Consider the following 24,158-nt stretch of genomic DNA (forward strand, 5'->3'; position numbering starts at 1 on the left):
TCAAAGTAAATAGTGCATTTTATTTGTGGGCAGTAGAACAGGAAACAGTGGTATTAGTCTTTATACCTTTATTTTGTCTGCTGAGGTGAGAAGTTACAAACACTACCTGGGCCAAAGAGATTTCTGTATGAGCAGTCCAATATTCTATAGGTAGGTTTGAAACAAAAGAAACTCATTCCAGACAAAGAAATACAACTTGAATACTGACTACAATCTTAAATCATTGTTAACTGAAAATACCAAAGCATGAAATGACTCCATGTATTGACAAACTTGCTAAGCACAGACATGAATGAGTACTCCATATATTTTTTATCTTGAATGTGACATGAAAAATAGCAAGGCTTTTAATCAGAATCAGATCGAGCCCTACTCAACACCAATCCCAATATTTACCACTCACAATTCAAAAATAACAATTCAGAACTTCAAAAGTCTGCCTTTCCCCTCTCCCAATCTCTTATGGGTAAGGGTAGGATGTAGGGATAGAATAATTTTGCCTGCTAAAAATGGTGATGGATAAATTCAAACTAGATGAAAGGTTTCAACCCCCCGTCCAAAGACACACAGACAGTAATAAAAACGTATGGTACTCAAACTCCGGCCCTGGTGACAATACAAGGTGTGACAGTATAAACCACAACAGCTGACATTCAGATAAATTAGTCCAATATGACATTGGAGTTGGTTATGTATAGTTACAGCTTCTCCCCTCTCGCTACACACACAGGGTGAGGGAGGGGTGTAGTCTGATGTACATGGAGGAAAATAAACAAGGAAATCTAAAGGTCCAAATCTGAGAAATAAAAATCAGAAAACGAGGCCATTCCTGTCAATAGCTTTCCATCCTATCCTGTCAATAGCTTTCCATCCTATCCTGTCAATAGCTTTCCATCCTATCCTGTCAATAGCTTTCCTTCCCCTTTTTCACAACAAGAAACTGATCATGTTATCTACATTGGTGGGCCAAATAAAAAATGTCACCAACTCCCTCCCTATATGAAATTATGAATGCTCTTGTCCATCCATCTATCCACCACTCTTATAGAGTAGACCAGTCCACTTCCCCCTCTCTACACCTTCCTAAAGTACTTAAAACAGGCTCCCTCCAATTAAATACAAACCATAAGGTGTGGCAAGACCCCCCCCCCCCCCCCACAGAACAACCCATCTCTTTCTCACAAAGTATTTTAAAAAATCATTTACCCCTGACCTGTTACTACACACAATTCACAAAAATCTTTGAACCCCCCCCCCCCCCGGTTTTCATCAGAATACAAACCCTTCATCTCTCCCTTCTCTTTTGCCCAATAGCAAATGGATCCCCAGCCCCTACCCCCAGGCACTTCTCTGAACTCCACCTAGCCTTCTGATGGACTAGGTGAAACATTATGTCGCTCACACCTTTTCAGGTCAAAACAAGTGCCCAGGTGGTGGGAGGTTGGGGGTCGATTTGAAATATGGCAATCCACCCCCCTCACTATCCTCATCTGTCGTCATCCTCTACCAGAAGTCTCGGCGGTGGTAGGCATCAGGGTCGCAGTATTTGGTCACCACCACCCGGTTAGCAAACTTCCTGCCCGTCAGACCTTGCATGGCCTTCTGGGAGTCAAACACTGACATGAACTCCACAAAGATCTATAGGACAGAGAGAGGAAATGTAAGGAGGTTCAATGGAGTTCATTCAAAAAGGCATAGTGATAAAGCTGAAGACGGACAGAAGCTTCTCTCTCTCACCTTGCCAGTGCCAGGGACCTCCAGCCCATCCACAGGTCTGGGGATCTCGATGCTCTTGACCTGGCCGTACTTGCTGCACTCGTCCCTCACATCCTCCACGATCTCCTCATATTCCTCTTCATCCACCAGCTCCTCCACAGCCACCATATTCATCAGACACAGCACCTCTGTGGGCAGGCCGGCCATCTGGGTCATTGAGCTGTTCATCAGGCCCGGCACCTGCAGCGTCACCGGTGTCTGATTTATACTTGTCTGGAGGGGAGAGGGGAGGGTTGGAGAAGGAGTGTTGGTGGATACAGAACATGCAGTGAGGGATTGGAAAAGTAGAACAGACACAGCACAGGCCGCCCCAAGGGCACAACATATGCCCCCCCCCGCGCAAGACCCTCTCCCCCCGCGCAAGATCCCCTCACCCCCCGCAAGATCCCCTCACTCCCCTGCGCAAGATCCCCTCACTCCCCCTGCGCAAGATCCCCTCACTCCCCTGCGCAAGATCCCTCACTCCCTCTGCGCAAGATCCCTCACTCCCTCTGCGCAAGATCCCCTCACTCCCTCTGCGCAAGATCCCCTCACTCCTCTGCGCAAGATCCCTCACTCCCTCTGCGCAAGATCCCCTCACTCCCTCTGCGCAAGATCCTCACTCCCTCTGCGCAAGATCCCCTCACTCCCTCTGCGCAAGATCCTCTCACTCCCTCTGCGCAAGATCCCTCACTCCTCTGCGCAAGATCCCTCACTCCCTCTGCGCAAGATCCCCTCACTCCCTCTGCGCAAGATCCCCTCACTCCCTCTGCGCAAGATCCCCTCACTCCCTCTGCGCAAGATCCCCTCACTCCCTCTGCGCAAGATCCCTTACTCCCTCTGCGCAAGATCCCCTCACTCCCTCTGCGCAAGATCCCCTCACCCCTCTGCGCAAGATCCCTCACTCCCTCTGCGCAAGATCCCTTACTCCCTCTGCGCAAGATCCCCACTCCCTCTGCGCAAGATCCCCTCACTCCCTCTGCGCAAGATCCTCACTCCCTCTGCGCAAGATCCCTCACTCCCTCTGCGCAAGATCCTCTTACTCCCTCTGCGCAAGATCCCCTCACTCCCTCTGCGCAAGATCCCCTCACTCCCTCTGCACAAGATCCTCTTACTCCCTCTGCGCAAGATCCCCTCACTCCCTCTGCGCAAGATCCTCTTACTCCCTCTGCACAAGATCCTCTTACTCCCTCTGCACAAGATCCTCTTACTCCCTCTGCACAAGATCCTCTTACTCCCTCTGCACAAGATCCTCTTACTCCCTCTGCACAAGATCCTCTTACTCCCTCTGCACAAGATCCTCTTACTCCCTCTGCGCAAGATCCCCTCACTCCCTCTGCACAAGATCCTCTTACTCCCTCTGCACAAGATCCTCTTACTCCCTCTGCACAAGATCCTCTTACTCCCCCTGCACAAGATCCTCTTACTCCCCCTGCACAAGATCCCCTCACTCCCTCTGCGCAAGATCCCCTCACTCCCTCTGCACAAGATCCTCTTACTCCCTCTGCACAAGATCCTCTTACTCCCTCTGCACAAGATCCTCTTACTCCCTCTGCACAAGATCCTCTTACTCCCCTGCACAAGATCCCTTACTCCCTCTGCACAAGATCCTCTTACTCCCCCTGCACAAGATCATCTATCCAAGTGTATCTTTCTCAGATGTCCTGATGGCTCCACTCTACCTTCTACTTCCCTCTCCACTGTAGCACTCTATTCCCAGCCTGCCCAGATCTCAGTCTTACCAGAGTGGCATTCTTGGATCCCACGCTGGCTCTCTGCACCAGGAGTTTTTTATCTCCCAGCTGCATGCCGTTGAGTCCTGCTATGGCCTGTGGGGACAGGGCATCTCCAAGTGGTTAATACAGCTGTCAATCATCAGCAGGGACAAACCCCCCAGGGTCAATGCACCTCTACACATTATATATTGAAATTCCCCCTTTCAAGAACCCAACCAAAAGAAGAATTTAGTATTTTTCCCTTTCTACAGATGGTCATTTTCAACGGTTTTCCTTTTGCTTTTTATTTTTACTGCAATTGAGTTCAATCATAACAGAAAATCCTGAAATATTGGGAGTGTAAACATATGAAATCATTTTGTCAAGAGTTGTGTCTAACTGTGGGGGCTAATGTATATATGAAACACATAATACATTTGAATAATATCTCAAGAGCAATATAGTTCCCCTTTTATAACATTTACATTTTTATTGATATGCAAGTAAATAAAAAAATGTGAAGATATTTTTAAACCGGAACAAGTCCAAAACCATGACATGGTGTGTGAAGAAGTTAAAATGAAGGGGGTGGTTAGCTACCTGATTCTCCATGGTGATCTGGTCGTTCAGGTTGACGTCTACATACTCACAGAACGCATAACCCTTAGACAAACCTGTGGCACTATCCTTGACCAAGTTAAAGGCCTTGAGAGGCCCAAACGATGTCAGGAGCTCCTTCACCTGGAGAACACAGAGAGGGAAGATTACCATAGAGATCAGAGGGGAAAAGATGGGAGGGACAGGGGAAATGGGAGAACAGTCAGACGAGGAGAGGAGACATTGTTGAACACTTAACATCTCAGACTATTGGAGCTCTTCCAAGCTGTCTGGCTTCCATCAACAGTGTCACTTCAGTACACTGCTAACCGCGTCCAGCATTGACTAGGCATGTGAGGAAACAGGAGGTTTTCACTGGGCCAGACTGGGACGTCACGGGAGGTGAGCAGCCAGAACACCCCACTATGTGGCTCCAGGTGACCTGGTTAGAAGGCTAAGCTGGTTATGGTTAGCTCACTGACCTGGTCATCATTCAGGTAGTTGGGCAGGCCCCCGATGAACAGCTTGTGGGCCGAGTCAGGCACCACTGTGGACACCACGCCTACACAGACAGAGAAGGAGAGAGAAGTTATTTAAAGTCAACCAAACATTGATATAAACAGCCTAAATTCAGTCTGAACCTACAGAGACTAGAGGTCGACCGATTAATCGGCACGTGTGTGTGTATATATACAGTGGGGCAAAAAAGTATTTTGTCAGCCACCAATTGTGCAAGTTCTCCCACTTAAAAAGATGAGATGCCTGTAATTTTCATCATAGGTACACTTCAACTATGACAGACAAAATGAGAAGGGGAAAAAAAATCCAGAAAATCACATTGTAGGATTTTTAATGAATTAATTTGCAAATCATGGTGGAAAATAAGTATTTGGTCAATAACAAAAGTTTCTCAATACTTTCCACCCCCATGCTTCACAGTAGGTATGGTGTTCTTTGGATGCAACTCAGCATTCTTTGTCTTCCAAACACGACGAGTTGAGTTTTTACCAAAAAGTTATATTTTGATTTCATCTGACCATATGATATTCTCCCAATCTTCTCCTGGATCATCCAAATGCTCTCTAGCAAACTTCAGACGGGCCTGGACATGTACTGGCTTAAGCAGGGGGACACGTCTGGCACTGCAGGATTTGAGTCCCTGGCGGCGTAGTGTGTTAATGATGGTAGGCTGATGGTAGGCTTTGTTACTTTGGTCCCAGCTCTCTGCAGGTCATTCACTAGGTCCCCCTGTGTGGTTCTTGGATTTTTGCTCACCGTTCTTGTGATCATTTTGACCCCACGGGGTGAGATCTTGCGTGGTGCCCCAGATCGAGGGAGATTATCAGTGGTCTTGTATGTCTTCCATTTCCTAATAATTGCTCCCACAGTTGATTTCTTCAAACCAAGCTGCTTACCTATTGCAGATTCAGTCTTCCCAGCCTGGTGCAGGTCTACAATTTTGTTTCTGGTGTCCTTTGACAGCTCTTTGGTCTTGGCCATAGTGGAGTTTGGAGTGTGACTGTTTGAGGTTGTGGACAGGTGTCTTTTATACTGATAACAAGTTCAAACAGGTGCCATTAATACAGGTGGGGGACAGAGGAGCCTCTTAAAGAAGAAGTTACAGGTCTGTGAGAGCCAGAAATCTTGCTTGTTTGTAGGTGACCAAATACTTATTTTCCACCATAATTTGCAAATAAATTCATTAAAAATCCATCAATGTGATTTTCTGGATTTTTTTTCTCTCATTTTGTCTGTCATAGTTGAAGTGTACCTATGATGAAAATTATAGGCCCCTCATCTTTTTAAGTGGTAGAACTTGCACAATTGGTGTCTGACTAAATACTTTTTTGCCCCACTGTATGCATGTATGTATATGTAATGACAATTACAACACTAATGAATTAACAATTATTTTAACTTAATATAATACAAATATAATCTATTTAGTCTTAAATATATAATGAAACATGCTCAATTTGGTTTAAATAATGCAAAAACAGTGTCTGAGAAGAAAGTAAAAGTGCAATATGTGCCATGTAAGAAACATGTTTAAGTTCCTTTCTCAGAACATATTTACATTTACATTTAAGTCATTTAGCAGACGCTCTTATCCAGAGCGACTTACAAATTGGTGCGTTCACCTTAAGACATCCAGTGGAACAGCCACTTTACAATAGTGCATCTAAATCTTTTAAGGGGGGTGAGAAGGATTACTTTATCCTATCCTAGGTATTCCTGAATATGAAATATGAAAGCTGGTGTGCTTCAATATTTCCAGTTAAGAAGTTTAAGGTTGTAGTTATTATAGGAATTATGAGGCGTTGACTATTTCTCTCTATACCATTTTGTATTTCATATACCTTTCACTATTGGATGTTCTAATAGGCACTTTAGTGTTGCCAGCCTAATCTCAGGAGTTGATAGGCTTGAAGTCATAAACAGAGCTGTGCTTCAAGCATTGCTAAGAGCTGCTGGCAAACGCAGTAAAGTTGGAATGAATGCTTACGAGCCTGCTGCTGCCTCCCACCGCTCAGTCAGACTGCTCTATCAAATCATAGACTTAATTATAATATAATAAACACACAAATACAAGCCTGTGGTCATTAATATGGTCAAATCCGGAAACTATCATTTCGAAAACAATGTAAAATTCTGGTAAATTAGTTCGCAACGAGCCAGGCGGCCCAAACTGTTGCATATACCCTGACTCTGCTTGCACAAAACGCAAGAGTAGTGACACAATTTCCCTAGTTAATATTGCCTGCTAACATGAATTTCTTTTAACTAAATATGCAGGTTTAAAAAAATATACCTATGTGTATTGATTTTTAAGAAAGGCATTTGTTTGTGGTTAGGTACATTCGTGCAACGATTGTGTTTTTTCCCGCAAATGCGCTTTTGTTAAATCACCACCCGTTTGGCGAAGTAGGCTGTGATTCGATGATAAATGAACAAGCACCGCATTGATTATATGAAACGCAGAAGCTAGTTAACCCAATAATATTATCAACCACGTGTAGTTAACTAGTGATTATTTGAAGATTGTTTTTTATAAGACAGGTTAAATGCTAGCTAGCAACTTCCCGTGGCTCCTTGCTGCACTCACGTAACAGGTGGTCAGCCTGCCACAGTCTGCTCGTGAATTGTAATGTAATCGGCGTTGAAAAATCATGATCGGTCGACCCCTAATAGAGACAGGAAATAGGCCAGACTAAGAAGGGTTTAAAGATGGACTAAATAGAGAGTGAAGCAGTCAGCCACAGACGTTCAGACAGAGACAGACAGGCGGACAGACCAGGCACGTAGACGCTGGGGTTCTCGCTCATGCCGGGCAGAGGCTGGTAGTCATGGGGACGGCGGATCTTCAGACTCTGTCCCTGGAAGATGATGCCGTCGAACGCCATGGCCTGGGTTGTCTCATCCACTGAGCGGAACTATGGGACAACAAACACAGACCCGGTTTTAGAAAGTTAGAGGGTTAACTTTCACCTGTCAGATTATTTCAGAAAACTCTGATAAAAGGAAAAGAGGCCCTTTTGGACTATTGAGGAAGGTCACATTTCTTCTCCAGTATTGAGTATAGTCAAGTGGGTATTGAGACCCACCTCGAGGAAGGCAAAGTTCTTGTCCTGGTTGATCTGAACAGCAAGGACGGGGTTCCCCGGAGCCTGAGTGAGACCACCCAGACGCATCTGGGCATTGAAGAAATCCATCATGGACTCCTACACAGGTAGAAGGAGAGATTTTGAGGCAATCCTCTGGAAGACTCACTCCAACAACAGTATTTATTATGCTCTCTGATCCCCCTGAGCTTGAAATACTAGTTGACAGAATCAGGTGGCCCGGCCCCTATCTGTAACCTGTCAAGGCTCTACGCTGAACTTGTTTTATGAGGAGCACGTCAAAAATGGAGGCGCAAACAAAGAAATTTAGGAGCACAATGAAACATATGAAGAAATAAAAGCTAGAATCCTTCATTTTTCTAGGTACACTGGTCCTCCTAAATAAAAATTCCAGGTTGCACAGCTACATATTTAGTCACATACGCAAGTTAAATGGCAGCACTGTTGAGCCCTGTTAACCTGTATCAACTTCTACCTACTCCATCTCTCTGATCTCTGTCCCTACATCCATCCAGGAGCTAACTGACCTCTGTGATGCCGAAGGGGATGTTGCCCACATAAAGCCGACGGGCCTGTCTGGTCATCTGGCTTCCCACCACAGGGACGGGAGTCGGGGTCACGGCCAGGCCGTCTGGGGTCATGGTGGGCAGCAGGGCGGTGGCTGGGATCTGACCCGCAGCTTGAGGAGAAGTCACATGTTTAAAACACAACATTCATACAGCTTCCAGAACAAGACAGTATTAGTAGGAACACAGTTAAATAGGAGGGCAAACGAGGGTCAAAGAGTTGAATAGAGTAGATAAAATAGAGAGGAGCGAGAACAAGGAAGAGAGGAAGAGGATGATGAAGTGAGGCCTCCTCTCTTACCCTGCATGGCTTTGTACTGCATCACACTGATGTGTTCAAAGCCAGGAGGAGGGACGTCCCAGTACTTCTTCACTTTGTTCTTCTTCTTCGTTTCACGGTGCGGGGAACGACTGATGGAGAGAAAATAGGACAGGGGGAGTGAGGACAGAAAGACCAACAGAGGAGCGCAGGGAGAAACAGATGACGTAAAAAGACAAATAGAAGTCATTACTTGAAACAGGCCTTTAGAGAAACCTAGAGCTTCTCTTTAACCCATCTATGAGAAACCAGGTTTACACTTCTGAATCCATGTTATAAATTATTATACCTTTTACAAATACAAGTGATTTCAAATGTCATACTACTTTTAAATGATATTTACAGTGGATGATGTCACAGAGCCCTACAAATCTAACCCATTATTACAGAGTTGACCCTACAGTTTCATTTTTCTTTCTCCATAGAAACCCCTTACCGAAACCTTCCCACACAATGGTATACACAGGATATAATACGCTGCTGTAAACATGAGTGGATAGTACACAATCAGAGGAAAGATCACTTGCTAGAGTGACTGGAGTGATATTGTAATAATGCAGAAACAAGCTCTGTGTTAGTTTGCTGTATTACCTTACAGCAATCTCTTGGGGTTGTTGTTGGGATGGTGAGCTGAAATGACATTGGAAGGAGTTCACATTTCATTTCACTCCAACCCTGGTCACAGGTAGTTCCAATGCAGGAAGTGGAGCTAGAGTGTAATTGGAAATTAGCCACAAGCCACTGTTTGTATGAGCGTCACATAGATGCTAAAGGATTGGATAGGCATAAGCAATATGGTCTTCTGCTGGAGCTCTCACCACATCCACTCCTTTCAGATCTACTAGTAGGGCCTAGGGATAGGGACCGATTTGGAATCTTCTACAGAACACTGAAGTCTAGTAAGTGTACGCTATGGCTATTTCCACTAAAACAACTTCAGGGACCAGGTGTAGAATATTCAATGTGTGTGTGAACACTGTTGGATGTGAGTCTTCCTCCACAAACTTGCATCTCACTGTCAGGACAATAGGTGGGCTACCTCATACAGAGGAATAATATTGTGCATCAATATGCTTGTGAGAGCTTTCTATTTCAGGTAAAGTCAGTGTTGCCTGGGGTGCTTATTTTCCAAGTGTCCTTATACTGTTCACTCATTAGGTGTGCAGATAGCCCTACTCCAGTACGTAGTACCTGCACGTAACTAGGGCTCTTACACACCTGAGAGCGTGCAGTAAAACAATGCTGTAGTTACCTGCGTCTCGGTCTGCGCTCCTTGCTGTCTCCACGGCGATCCCTGCTGCGTCTGTCCTTGTCTCTGCTCCTCCTCTTCCTCTCTCTGCTGCGGCTGCGAGAGGGGGAGCGACGGTGGTGGCGGTTCTCCTTGTCCTTCTCCGCTGGAGGAAGGGAAAGAAAGGGGAAGGAACGGTGAAACAATAGGAAGAAGGAAGAAAGAAAACAGAGGGGGAGAAAAAACGGTTGAGTTAAAATAATATAGTTATGGCATTAAGCAGACGACTTACAGTCATGCTTGCATACATTTTACGTACGGGTGTTCCCGGGAATCGAGCGCCCTATCCTGGCGTTGCAAGCGCCATGCTCTACCAACTGAGCTACAGAGGACCATAGAGATGGGGAGGAGAGAAGATGGTGGTACAGGGGGCAAGAGGATGGACACCGTTACGTGTTTACTTTCATAGGATATAGCTACTGTATGGCCAAGAGATGTTAACTTTTCATGGATTAATATTTTAACTGGCAACTTCAACATATACAGAGCTGGAAAACGTCAGCTGGTTCAAAACAGGGCCGGTTAGTAACAAAAAAAACGTTACTTTTAAACAATGGGATAGCTAGTTATAGCCACACGAATGTGCCTGGGACGACAGCTGCGACAGTGGACTCCAGCAGCCAACGTTCCTACTAGCTAGTTAGCCAGCCCGCGCTCTTGTGTTGTGATATGTTGATTGCTAACCAACTAGTTTAGAACCTGGTTATAAAACATAAGTGATGAACTAGTTAGCTTACCTTGTTTGTTTTCAGACAGTTGTCTCTCGAATTCGTCGAAATCCGACATCGCCGTTTCTTATATGCTAGCCCTAGCTAGCTAGTTAGTTGTGACTGTAAAATGGACGGGAATGCTGTGGTCGCTAGCGAAAAAAGTGCACAACACACTTAGTAAATGCTAACTAGATACACAACGGCAATGCAGCGGTTTAGAAATATCTAAATGAACCACACATCAACATGAACAACTCCAAGTGAGTTATAAAGATGTGGTTCTAGTTTACGCTAAGATAAGACAATAACATTGACGAAGAAATCGCGTTATCTTGTGCTAGCTAGTTAGATAGCTAAAGCAAAGTCCAGGCTGGGGCCTGTTCTTGAAGGAGTCGTGGTAGCGAGCTAATGCTAACTAGTTAGCAAATCGAGTGAATAAGGATATGCTGGTACAATTGCACATCCAATGTTATGCCGTCTGTCCTGTTGGTGTTTGAAATCGTCACAATATATATGTTTTGCAAGTAAATGTATACAATGAGAAAATACGGAATATGTCCGGTATGCCCGCTTTTTGCGTTTCGTCTCCCAGGCACCCCGTGACACCGGAAGTTGATATACACCTTTTACTTTTAGCGCCCCCTTTGGGCCTGTTATTCAACCTGCAAAAAATGTAAATACAGTATATTCTCTTTGCTCTAGCACCAAACAAGTTATTACATTGGACATTATATTTGGCATTGGATACGTGAAAGCTAGATTTCCCTTTATTGATTTCAGAAACAACCTCTCAGATCTGTGATTACAACAGAAAGGAGTTTGACCCAGGGCCACTGCATGTTTTTCCTCTAAATCAAATAAAATCACATTTTATTTGTCACATACACATGGTTAGCAGATGTTAATGCGAGTGTAGCGAAATGCTTGTGCTTCTAGTTCCGACAATGCAGTAATAACCAACAAGTAATCTAACTAACAATTCCAAAACTACTGTCTTATACACAGTGTAAGAGGATAAAGAATATGTACATAAAGATATATGAATGAGTGATGGTACAGAGCAGCATAGGCAAGATACAGTAGATGTATTGAGTACAGTATATACATATGAGATGAGTATGTAAACAAAGTGGCATAGTTAAAGTGGCTAGTGATACATGTATTACATAAGGATGCAGTAGATGATATAGAGTACAGTATATACGTATGCATATGAGATGAATAATGTAGGGTATGTAACATTATATTAGGTAGCATTGTTTAAAGTGGCTAGTGATATATTTTACATCATTTCCCATCAATTCCCATTATTAAAGTGGCTGGAGTTGAGTCAGTGTCAGTGTGTTGGCAGCAGCCACTCAATGTTAGTGGTGGCTGTTTAACAGTCTGATGGCCTTGAGATAGAAGCTGTTTTTCAGTTTCTCGGTCCCAGCTTTGATGCACCTGTACTGACCTCGCCTTCTGGATGATAGCGGGGTGAACAGGCATTGGCTCGGGTGGTTGTTGTCCTTGAGGATATTTTTGGCCTTCCTGTGACATTGGGTGCTGTAGGTGTCCTGGAGGGCAGGTAGTTTGCCCCCGGTGATGCGTTGTGCAGACCTCACTACCCTCTGGAGAGCCTTACGGTTGTGGGCGGAGCTGTTGCCGTACCAGGCGGTGATACAGCCCGCCAGGATGCTCTCGATTGTGCATCTGTAGAAGTTTGTGAGTGCTTTTGGTGACAAGCCGAATTTCTTCAGCCTCCTGAGTTTGAAGAGGCGCTGCTGTAGGCCGTCTCGTCGTTGATGGTAATCAAGCCTACCACTGTTGTGTCGTCCGCAAACTTGATGTTTGAGCTGGAGGCGTGCGTGGCCACGCAGTCGTGGGTGAACGGAGTACAGGAGAGGGCTCAGAACGCACCCTTGTGGGGCCCCAGTGTTGAGGATCAGCGGGGTGGAGATGTTGTTGCCTACCCTCACCACCTGGGGGCGGCCCGTCAGGAAGTCCAGTACCCAGTTGCACAGGGCGGGGTCGAGACCCAGGGTCTCGAGCTTGATGACGAGCTTGGAGGGTACTATGGTGTTGAATGCCGAGCTGTAGTCGATGAACAGCATTCTCACATAGGTATTCCTCTTGTCCAGATGGGTTAGGGCAGTGTGCAGTGTGGTTGAGATTGCATCGTCTGTGGACCTATTTGGACGGTAAGCAAATTGGGAGTGGGTCTAGGGTGTCAGGTAGGGTGGAGGTGATATGGTCCTTGACTAGTCTCTCAAAGCACTTCATGATGACGGAAGTGAGTGCTACGGGGGCGGTAGTCGTTTAGCTCAGTTACCTTAGCTTTCTTGGGAACAGGAACAATGGTGGCCCTCTTGAAGCATGTGGGAACAGCAGACTGGTATAGGGATTGATTGAATATGTCCGTAAACACACCGGCCAGCTGGTCTGCGCATGCTCGGAGGGCGCGGCTGGGGATGCCGTCTGGGCCTGCAGCCTTGCGAGGGTTAACACGTTTAAATGTTTTACTCACCTCGGCTGCAGTGAAGGAGAGTCCGCATGTTTTCGTTGCAGGCCGTGTCAGTGGCACTGTATTGTCCTCAAAGCGGGCAAAAAAGTTATTTAGTCTGCCTCTAGCATCTCCCTTTCCACACACTCAGAGAGAAACATAAGTCAAATCAGGATTTTTTAAGAAATCAAATGCTTTAATGGCATTTCTATTTTTACAGTCCATACAATTTGTATAATCATAATCAATGAATTACAGACTACTCCTCATTATTCTTGAAGAGAAATACAATATTAAATATTTTTGAAATGCTGCACACAGATACCGGTATCTTAAATGATACAGGTTGTACGGTACCTTTCAGTAAATGATTGGTAAAAATGACATCTCTGACCCGTATAAAAGGTGTTGGAACATAACATGATTTCAGCAGTTGTACACACTGATACCCGTCCCTGGGAGAGTTTGTGTTGTGAATAAGTAAGACATGAAGTTTAAAGTGAGAGGTACCCTTTCACACACTCAGACAACCTGGGGTCTCAGCAATTCCTTGTACCAGTTTCAGTATAACACACACACAATATACCACTATATTACACCATCGCCAATACTACTGCTATTGTTTTTTTAACATCATTATTAAGTTCAACAACAGCTCTGTCTAAACAACTGACCAACAAGAGTTAATTTCACATGCAATTGTAATGGGGAACTGGTGATTGATATTGATTTACATAGACATGTTCAAATAAAAATCAACATTTTTGTATTTTGTCTCTTTTGTGGAAATCACTGAGCTTATTGGAACACAAAAAAAAGAGAAACCTAATAGTATGCAATCTAATTGTAATAAATTATTCCCAAGCAAACAAAATATTGCAGTATAGGACTGAAAAAAGAAAGCACAAATCTCAACTGATGGTGAAATAGCACAGTAAATCATACTACTATTATAGTAAAAAACTCATCTTCGTAGCACAGTACAAAGGGTACGTGATGTTATACTACACCACACTTCGGTCAAATTACACATCTCACAACTGTATGCTACAGTGGCACTTTACAGTGACAGAATATATTCTGGTGCAACAAAAAAAAAGTTATGTATTTGTGGTACAACAGCTTAGCCTCACAGTAGAACTGTCCCCAAAACTGTCCCCATCCTTCTTCCAAAGCAAAGAATATCTGCTTATTCTGTTGTTCTGGTGCAGACACAACACCAGTGGTCAGTCAGCTAGCTAACTTCCTTTGTTTCAGAACCTGGAAGCTTTCTGACAGAACACTGGAATGATTCTACTAAAGGATGGAATCTGAGCAATAGAGTGTGCAACTACTCTTTGCTTTGTTCAGTTTGTGGTCGCGTGAGTTTCCTTCTCTTTAAGAGAATCCTCTCCTCCTTTCAACCTGGAGAAATGAGAGACAGATCCAAAATCACTGGGTGTGGGCTTTTTTAAATATCTAAATAAGGTCATCATTTAAGTGCACAAATAATACATTTGTTTTTGAAGTGCTAGGAAAAAGATGAGAGAATGTTATCCAAACAACAAACATTTATCTGTAAATAAAGATGTATAGTTTTGACATTGCTTTTGTGAGGGTGCAGAATATGACACCACTTTTACATGAAGACACTAAAAGGTGAAATTCTGACAGCTCAAAATAGATGATCATCAGAAAAGACCGTATTACATCAAATAGTCAGCATGGCACTTATTTCAAGTGTGATGAAAATAAAGAGCTAGTCTGGAATGCTACAAATCTACAATTTGGTCACTGTACCTTCATGCTGCTAATGTAAGTATTTGGGAGTAGCACGGCCTCTTCAGACAATAGCACCAATTTTTGGCATGAGCAAAATGGGGCCCTACGTGTCAAAATTGCACTGAAATAAAGTACTACAAAGTTCAATAGTACTCTGGTGAGAAATAAGGAATGCTATAGTTCATTACCTCAGCTTCAAAAGGATTCTGAACAAATATTTAAGAATAGAAAACAGATTCTGTGTATGGGATGGGCAACAACCTCCCCTACATATCCAGCACTCCCATACACAAATCTTAACTTTCCATAAATGTCTGAATCTTAGGGAGATGGTTGAGTGATGACCTTCTCCAAAAGTCCCACCCTGCTCTTCTCCACGACAAAATGAAGCCCTCCTCCCCCCAGAGCACCCCCCCATCCCCCTCATCCCCTTGGCCTCCAGATTCCCCTCATCCCCTTGGCCCCCAGATTCCCCTCATCCCCTTGGCCCCCAGATTCCCCTCATCCCCCAGATTCCCCTCATCCCCTTGGCCTCCAGATTCCCCTCGTCCCTCCCCCCATCAGTGTCTGAACCTGTAGGAGATGGGTAGTAGCAGGTTGTTCTTCTTCAGGGCCTGCACCCTGCTTAGCGTCTCCTCGTCCAGGGCGACGTAGCAGCGCCGTGCGTAATCCAGCAGCTTCTCCTTGGACGGGTCAAACTCGCCCACCTCCGCCACCTTCTCCGGGGCCACTAGCAGCATCTCAGCGATGGGCGTGGTGGAGGCCACCGTGTTGCGGTCTACGCCGTGGATCTGGAAGGCCTTAGACATGTTCTTCAGCCGCTGGTAGGTCAGCAGGATCTTCTTGTAGCGAAACAGAACCCCTGCAGCGTCTTTGACTAGAGGGGGAGGAGATGGAGGGAGGTGGGGATTGATTAGGCCTACTTCGAGGAAGGAAGGAAAGAAGCATTTCCAAAGCATTGGAACATGGCATGAGTAACATGGCTGCCATTGTCCCTCACCTCTCTGCCTCTCCCTGGTGAATCGGAAGACCCGCCTCCTCTTCATCCCTGGGTGCCCACCGCTGCTCATGCCCTCTGACATCACGTCCTCTCCTGAAATCATTTCCTCCTCGTTCATGTAGCCATCCTGCTCCAGGTACTCCTCGGCCTCCCCCAGGAGGGACAGGGAATCTGAACAGACAAACAAGACCTGAAAAAAAACAACTTTAGACTAGAGGTGCTAGACTAGAGGTGCTAGACGAGAGGTAATAGAGGTGCTAGGCTAGAGGTGATAGAGGTGCTAGGGTAGATGTGATAGAGGTGCTAGACTAGAGGTGATAGACTAGAGCTGCTAGACTAGAGGTGAAAGACTAGTGCTGATAGAGGTGCTAGACTAGAGCTGATAAAGGTGCTAGAGTAGTGCTGATAGAGGTGATAGACGAGAGCTGATAGGGGTGAAAGAGGTGCTAAACTAGAGCTGATAGACTAGAGGAGATAGAGGTGCTCGACTAGACGTGCTAGACTAGAGTGGATAGAGGTGCTAGACTAGAGCTGAAAGAGGTGCTAGACTAGAGCTGATAGACTAGAGCTGGTAGAGGTGCTAGACTAGAGGTGATAGAGGTTCTAGACTAGAGGTGGTAGAGGTGCTAGACTAGAGCTGATAGAGGTGAAAGACTAGAGGTGATAGAGGTGAAAGACTAGAGGTGATAGAGGTGCTAGAGTAGATGTGCTGGAGGTGCTAGACTAGAGCTGATAGGGGTGATATTGGTGATAGACTAGAGGTGATAGACTAGAGGCGATAGAGGTTCTAGACTAGAGGTGGTAGACTTGAGGTGGTAGAGGTGCTAGACTAGAGGTGGTAGACTAGAGCTGATAGACTAGAGGTGATAGACTAGAGGTGACAGAGGCGCTAGACTAGAGCTGATAGAGGTGCTAGACTAGAGCTGATAGAGGTGAAAAACTAGAGGTGATAGAGGTGAAGGACTAGAGGTGATAGAGGTGCTAGAGTAGATGTGCTGGAGGTGCTAGACTAGAGCTGATAGGGGTGATAGACTAGAGGTGATAGAGGTGCTAGAGTAGATGTGCTGGAGGTGCTAGACTAGAGCTGATAGGGGTGATAGACTAGAGGTGATAGAGGTGCTAGAGTAGATGTGCTGGAGGTGCTAGACTAGAGCTGATAGGGGTGATAGACTAGAGGTGATAGAGGTGCTAGAGTAGATGTGCTGGAGGTGCTAGACTAGAGCAGATAGGGGTGATAGACTAGAGGTGATAGAGGTGCTAGACTAGAGGTGATAGAGGTGAAGGACTAGAGGTGATAGAGGTGCTAGACTAGAGGTGATAGAGGTGATAGACTAGAGGTGATAGACTAGAGGTGGGAGACTTGAGGTGGTAGAGGTGAAAGACTAGAGGTGATAGAGGTGAAAGACTAGAGGTGATAGAGGTGAAGGACTAGAGGTGATAGAGGTGCTAGAGTAGATGTGCTGGAGGTGCTAGACTAGAGCTGATAGGGGTGATATTGGTGATAGACTAGAGGTGATAGACTAGAGGTGGGAGACTTGAGGAGGTAGAGATGCTAGACTAGAGGTGGGAGACTAGAGCTGATAGAGGTGATAGACTAGAGGTGGTAGAGGTGCTAGACTAGAGGTGGTAGACTAGAGGTGGTAGACTAGAGGTGGTAGACTAGAGGTGCTAGACTAGAGGTGGTAGACTAGAGGTGGTAGACTAGAGGTGCTAGACTAGAGGTGCTAGACTAGAGCTGATAGAGGTGCTAGACTAGAGGTGGGAGACTAGAGCTGATAGAGGTGATAGACTAGAGGTGGTAGAGGTGCTAGACTAGAGGTGGTAGACTAGAGGTGGTAGACTAGAGGTGGTAGACTAGAGGTGCTAGACTAGAGGTGGTAGACTAGAGGTGCTAGACTAGAGGTGGTAGACTAGAGCTGATAGAGGTGAAAGACTAGAGGTGATAGAGGTGAAGGACTAGAGGTGATAGAGGTGCTAGAGTAGATGTGCTGGAGGTGCTAGACTAGAGCTGATAGGGGTGATATTGGTGATAGACTAGAGGTGATAGACTAGAGGTGGGAGACTTGAGGAGGTAGAGATGCTAGACTAGAGGTGGGAGACTAGAGCTGATAGAGGTGATAGACTAGAGGTGGTAGAGGTGCTAGACTAGAGGTGGTAGACTAGAGGTGGTAGACTAGAGGTGCTAGACTAGAGGTGGTAGACTAGAGGTGCTAGACTAGAGGTGGTAGACTAGAGCTGATAGAGGTGCTAGACTAGAGGTGGTAGACTAGAGATGATAGAGGTGATAGACTAGAGGTGGTAGAGGTGCTAGACTAGAGGTGGTAGACTAGAGCTGATAGAGGTGAAAGACTAGAGGTGATAGAGGTGAAGGAGTAGAGGTGCTAGAGTAGATGTGCTGGAGGTGCTAGACTAGAGCTGATAGGGGTGATATTGGTGATAGACTAGAGGTGGGAGACTAGAGCTGATAGAGGTGATAGACTAGAGGTGATAGAGGTGCTAGACTAGAGGTGCTAGACAAGAGGTGCTCATAGTTTGGATTAGAGATTGTCACGGAAGTGAACATTTATTCCTGTCCCATCTGGTACTGTCCATTTTTCCCCTGTACTGTCCTGATTAGTGGTGGGGAAAGTAGCCGATTGTCATACTTGTGTAAAAGTAAAGATAACTTATTAGAAAATGACTCAAGTAAAAGTGAAAGTCACCCAGTAAAATACTACTTGAGTAAAAGTCTAAAAGTATTGGGTTTAAATATACTTAAGTATCAAAAGTAAATGGAATTTCTCAAATATACATAAGCAAGGATATCCCTGCCGGCCAAACCCTCCCCTAAACCGGACAACGCTGGGTCAATTGTGCGCCGAACCATGGGTCTCCCGGTCGCGGCCGGCTGCGACAGAGCCTGGACTCGAACCCAGAATCTCTAGCGGTACAGCTAGCACTGCGATGCAGGGCCTTAGACCACTGCACTACTCGGGAGGAATCTCCCATTCCTGCCAGAATCCTTTGGCACCTGCAAGAGTCCTGTTCATATGTCAACCTCTAGTCTGGATCCCATTACCTGGCCCTACGCTCCCGTGTGCATTCATGTCACTCATGGTGGCTCTAATAGCGCTGCTACTGCCACTGCTGTGCCCCTGCAAGAGAGTCTGGGAGGCCCCGGAGCTGTACATGGAGCTCATCGCGGCCATCTGATTGGCTATCGTGCTGGAAGTGTGGTTTTTGGGTGGGGCCATGGCAGTGGGGGATGGTCTTCGCTGGAATATCTGACGAGATGTGAAACGCTGTGGCTCGGACTTCTGCTCTGAAAGGGTTAACAAAAGGAGAAGATCAATGAGAGTGATCAGTGAACTGAGGCCAGTAGTGGTGAGAGGTGATGAGAATATATAGAATATGCTCTGAATCTAGATACATGTATCATGAACAACAAGGGACTAGTGAGGTCATAAAGCAGTCCTTACCAGCTGGCCGCTCCCCCTCTCTCCTCGGCTTCCATTCAAAACGTCTAGAGTCATAGCCTGCAGGAGGAAAAACAACGATTCCCGAGAATAAATCTATGCCTGTAAAAAATGTTGTCTTACATGCTGACAAACCGGCTCCACGCGTGCGTGCGTCTACCTGCTGATTTTGTCTATCCCCACCAGACACGTTCATGACATACAGGTTAAAATACCACAAACCAACTGTGGACCAACTATATTAATTTGAGGACAGGTTGAAACACACATGAAACATTCATGGACATTTAGCTAGCTTGCTGTTGCTAGCTAATTTGTCCTGGAAAATAAACATTGGGATGTTATTTTACCTGAAATGCATATGGTCCTTTTTTTTGCTGGATCTTTTTATAATTTTTTACCCATATTGAGTCATACAAAATTGTGTGTTCTCTACTCCGATAATTAATCCACAAACAAAAAGGGGCTGTTTGTTCATTCTTCTTCTTTTGTGGAGTTTTATATGGCGGTTGGCAACCATATTTAAAGTAGATTACCACTACCAAATGGTGGTGTGTACCTCCATCTTTCAATCACCCACATGGGTATATGCTCCTAAAAACCAATGATGAGATGGGAGAGGCGGGTCTTGCAGCACATCAAGTATCACATAAAACCAAGTTCTATTTTAGCGCCTGCCTAAGCAGACGCTGGTTGAGGTGCACAAGCAGTTGGAATGAAATTATTGAATAACATGCGTCAATTTATATAGCATGCAACATGCACGCAACATGGGTGGTGTGGTTAGCATGGTAGAACTTCTCTAATCACAATACATCTTTCTACATCATGGTTGTGTCCATCCTCCTTCCCAAACCCTCTCCATGCCCCTCTCTCACCGTTGCTGTACTGGCTCTCGCTGGGGCCCTGGTTCTGATGGCCCTGGGTCTTGGTAGAGAAGATGAAGCGGTCCAGCTGGCAACGCAGGAAGTCCCTCTCCTCCTCCAAGTCATCGATGCGTTTGTGCAGCCACGAGTTCTTCTCCAGTGAGATCTGCAGCTGCGTCCGCAGGTTGGTTATCAGCAGGTACGAGCTGCCTGGTGGGGGGGCACCCGAGGGAGGGGGCGACTCTGAAAAACACACACAGGAAGTTAAGGGTCAGGGAATGAATATCAGGATTAATCTTAATCACTAACTGATTCACACCGGAGAAACTAGGTGAGTGGACTCACTGGACTGTCCTTCCAGATGGTCATTCAACTACATTCATCTATAGTATGGGTTCTGATCTAGGTGAGTGGACTCACTGGACTGTCCTTCCAGATGGTCATTCAACTACATTAATCTATGGTATGGGTTCTGATCTAGTAGGAAATACAAGCTTTGATATGAACCTTCAAAACTCTGCTCATTCTGATTGAAGAAGCCTTGCTGCTCAAAGTTGTTCTCCTCAAAGGGAATGGAGATTTCATAGGCATCCTCGTTCTTCGGAGCTACAGAGGGAGAAATATACAGTAGGCATTATTATGGATAAATAACTGTTATCACTTTGTCATGAAGAGGTTAATACACATCTATATCAATGATGCAGATTTTAGAAGGTTTCACAATCTTACTCTGCATGGGATGGGAGCCTGTGTGGTTCTTGGAGGTAGGCAAAGCGTCATTAATATTTCCCTCCTGCATCTCGTGCACCCTTCATTGTACAGAAACAATACAGGTTTATTAATGTATTACATTTGGCACACAACATCCAATGATGGAAAACAACTCCCATTGACGATGTTTCGTTGCAAATGTAAATGTATGCAGTCAGTTTAGTAATAATTTCGATGTGTTGCCTTCAGCTTGCTAACTAATCATTCGTCGATGCAATTATGCCACTAGAAATGTAATTACAAGTAGTTACTGTATGGCAATTCTCAGCTGAGATGCAGAATAAATTACCTACTTATTTCGCACAGATCGCTTTATTCCCCTTTGTCTAACGTTACACTTGCGAGCGTACTAGAAAGTTATATTAGCACATTATACACGATGTTCGTCGCTGACATGCTAGTTTGCTCGATGTTGCTTTATAATAAACCATGGACATGTTAGCTAGCTACACATCAAATTGCCATAAGGACTCATCTTACACAGGCTAGCTAGATAGTCAGCAGCTAGCCATTTTACTAGTAGCAAGCTCACTGCTTCTTTTACGCACAAACTATTTTCTGGTGGAGTTCTCTACAAATCAATGATATACGAACCGTTATTCAGTCGTTATAACACCGTATTTCATATGTAAATCCCGTTCATTCTGTCCACTTTCGTATCTAGCTAGAACAATAACAATTTAGCGTCTTGTTTACGTCCTTTGCCGTCATTTCCGGTTACCTAAGGGAGAGTCTAATATTTACCAAAATGTAGTTTGTAACGAAAAGGCGCTGCTGTACAGTCAGGCCACTCTAAAATGTGCAGTTTTGTCGCATAACACAATGCAACAGATGTTTCAAGTTTTGAGCAAGCGTGCAATTGGCATGCTAACTACAGGAATGTCCACCAGAGATGTTGCCAGATAATTTAATTATCATTTCTCTACCACAATCCTCCAACTTCGTATTTAGAGAATTTGGCAGTACATCCAACGTTCCTCACAACCGCAGACCACATGTAACCACGCCAATCCAGGAACTCCACCTGAGACCAGCCACCCAGACGGACAGCTGATGTGGGGAAAAACTCATTCTGATCGTCTGGGCCTGGCTCCCCAGTGGGTGGCTGGTCTCAGATGATTAGAGCCTAATTCAATGATTTCAATTGACTGATTTCCTTATATGAACTGTAACTCAGTAAAATCGTTGACATTTGTGCATGTTGTATTTATATTTTTGTTTAGTCTATACATTATATTTCATATTCCAAAATAAATGTCAGTGTGAAAATAATTGAAAAGTAAAATATTGTTTGACAGGTTTTTCTTGCTTTCGTTTAGTGCTGCTCTGACCAATGATATTCGTCAGTGCAGAAAAGTTCAGGTGAGGGGGGAGTGGAGAGGTGTCAGGTAACATTCACTCGTGAGTCACTGTTTTTACCTGCCAGTGAAGAACCGGCAGGATACAGTTTGAGTGGATTCTACTTACATTTTTAAGAGATAAACATTGAAAAGATACTAATCAAAACGCATTTGCCCCTGTGCTGAGGTGAGTATTAATCTGTTATGTTTTTCTGTGTTTAAATCCGTTTTTTAACGGGCATCGAAACACAAAAGTGTCTTGGTTGTGCTGGGAGTATGATAGCGCTCAGGTGTGGCACCTGTTTTTCCTATGAATAAAGATACATTTAAGAGTATTGTAGGAACCTACAATGTTATATAAAAAGTATTTTTTTTAAGTGTAGGCCTATATACACAGACACAGTAAATATTTAAATAACATACTGTAGTTATTTGACCATGGTTACATTATTTCATACATACCTGTACTTTAATAGCTACAGAACATACACACCATGGTGTCATGTTTATGTTCATACAATATCCTCCCACTCGACCAGTAGGCCTAGTGAACTCCCTATCATTGCCAGAGGTGACTCTATTGTGATTTTACTCTGAGCAATGTCAATGCACAAGATTTATGTCTGTCAATGTGCCACACACCTCACCTCCCCCACCTCTCTGTCCCCCAGGTGAGTGACCATGGCGCAGCACTATGATGGTCTGTCCCACTGTAAGCTGGCCCTGGCGTTTGCCATACTGATGGACCTGCTAGGTGTGTCTGCTCTGCTGGTGGGGGTCTTTGCCCCATTAGAGATTAAGGGACAGGACTTTGGGGACCTGTTGGTGTACTCTGGGGCTCTACTGATGCTCATGTCCCTGGGAGGATGGGTCATGTGGTACAGCGGGAACCTTGAGGGCCTGACCTCCAGGAAGGAGCTAGGGGGAACCATGGGTGCCATGGACCGGCTGGCCCGCTCCCTCAGCCGCAGGATACGACTCCCCAGGAGCCACAGCAGCCCCTCATGATGCTTCATGGTCAGGCGTAGGAGAAGGGTGTGGTTGTAGGGGAGGGTCCTCACTGTCTCCATTAGACTATTGGCCCCTGATAGTCAAACTGCCTGGGGGTCTGGGAGCAGTATTGTTGGCATTGAGGGAGTGCATTAAATGAACCAGGCTATGGCCCGTGATGTGAACGGGCAAAAGCGGGGTTGGGAGGAGCGCCCTTCTCAAATCAAAAAGTAATCTGTGCCGTTCGTTCATGTTGTCACCAAGGCAGCATATGTTCACATTTTCAAACTAGTTTGAAGGCAGATAAAGCCTTTTTATCAAAAAGCAATCATTTGTGTATGTAAAAACCAAGAATCCTACTCACTATTCCATGTGATTAACCTGTCACTTTTTTTGGAGGTGCTGACTTCGCCGTCAGCCAAAACGGGGCACTGGGCTCACGACCGGGAGGGAGCCCGTTTCCAAAACTAATGTAATCAACGCTAACCCGCTTCACCTGGGGCAGGAATAAGATTCCATTTTTAAGAGATTTTTTTATGGAACTCCCTCATCCTTTAACCCAAGTTCCACCGCCTCCACAGTGGAAGAGACTTACATACTGATAGTTCACTAGTGTCAATTACAAGATGGAAAAACAGTCAGTCATTGCTTTTTATTGTGACTTGACCTTTTCTGAAACACCTCCGGTAGAGAACAGAATTGTAGACTGTCTGAATAGGATTTTAAACGATCAAGCATGGAGGCTATTCATAGTTCACTTGGTTGGTTTGTTTAGGCTTGAATCTGTAAATAATTGGTCTTTATATTCATAATCATCCATGTGTTGTAGTTTTCTTTGAATCATAATAGGGTTTGTATTAAATTATAAAATTGTATTAAAACTATAAAATAACCTACCATAGGGCATTTGTGAAGATTTG

The 24,158-nt window shown here is 45.0% G+C and overlaps 3 protein-coding genes across 6 annotated transcripts; 1 reads left to right on the forward strand and 2 right to left on the reverse strand.

Annotated features, from left to right (window-relative positions):
* On the reverse strand, nucleotides 1-11,197 carry LOC115111957 (splicing factor U2AF 65 kDa subunit-like). 4 transcript variants are annotated; one of them, XM_029638526.2, is made up of 13 exons: nucleotides 10,601-11,197; nucleotides 10,123-10,185; nucleotides 9,828-9,969; nucleotides 9,167-9,205; nucleotides 8,558-8,667; nucleotides 8,218-8,369; nucleotides 7,673-7,789; nucleotides 7,363-7,501; nucleotides 4,550-4,629; nucleotides 4,071-4,211; nucleotides 3,498-3,584; nucleotides 1,738-1,989; nucleotides 1-1,638 (listed from the first exon to the last, which is right to left on the reverse strand). In XM_029638526.2, the coding sequence occupies exons 1-13, from the start codon at nucleotides 10,647-10,649 to the stop codon at nucleotides 1,504-1,506; spliced, it is 1,506 nt and encodes a 501-aa protein (XP_029494386.1). In that variant the 5' UTR covers nucleotides 10,650-11,197; the 3' UTR covers nucleotides 1-1,503. The 4 variants fall into 4 exon arrangements, with proteins under 4 accessions (XP_029494386.1, XP_029494387.1, XP_029494388.1 ...); XM_029638527.2 differs by lacking the exon at nucleotides 9,167-9,205; XM_029638528.2 differs by lacking the exon at nucleotides 10,123-10,185 and having other exon boundaries at nucleotides 10,601-11,196.
* Nucleotides 11,198-13,224: 2,027 nt separating this feature from the next.
* Nucleotides 13,225-21,640, reverse strand: LOC115111956 (coiled-coil domain-containing protein 106-like). Its single transcript, XM_029638524.2, has 9 exons — nucleotides 21,503-21,640; nucleotides 20,867-20,946; nucleotides 20,645-20,743; nucleotides 20,150-20,380; nucleotides 19,275-19,331; nucleotides 18,875-19,117; nucleotides 15,817-15,987; nucleotides 15,390-15,693; nucleotides 13,225-14,459 (listed from the first exon to the last, which is right to left on the reverse strand). Exons 2-9 carry the CDS (start codon nucleotides 20,934-20,936, stop codon nucleotides 14,402-14,404), a joined length of 1,233 nt encoding a protein of 410 aa, XP_029494384.1. The 5' UTR covers nucleotides 20,937-20,946; nucleotides 21,503-21,640; the 3' UTR covers nucleotides 13,225-14,401.
* Nucleotides 21,641-21,781: 141 nt separating this feature from the next.
* Nucleotides 21,782-24,135, forward strand: LOC115111955 (transmembrane protein 238). Its single transcript, XM_029638523.2, has 2 exons — nucleotides 21,782-22,435; nucleotides 22,920-24,135. Exon 2 carries the CDS (start codon nucleotides 22,930-22,932, stop codon nucleotides 23,254-23,256), a length of 327 nt encoding a protein of 108 aa, XP_029494383.1. The 5' UTR covers nucleotides 21,782-22,435; nucleotides 22,920-22,929; the 3' UTR covers nucleotides 23,257-24,135.
* The last annotated feature ends 23 nt before the right edge of the window (nucleotides 24,136-24,158 follow it).

The sequence above is a fragment of the Oncorhynchus nerka genome, linkage group LG3 (assembly GCF_034236695.1).
Source record: "Oncorhynchus nerka isolate Pitt River linkage group LG3, Oner_Uvic_2.0, whole genome shotgun sequence".
NCBI classification, from domain to species: Eukaryota; Metazoa; Chordata; class Actinopteri; order Salmoniformes; family Salmonidae; genus Oncorhynchus; species Oncorhynchus nerka.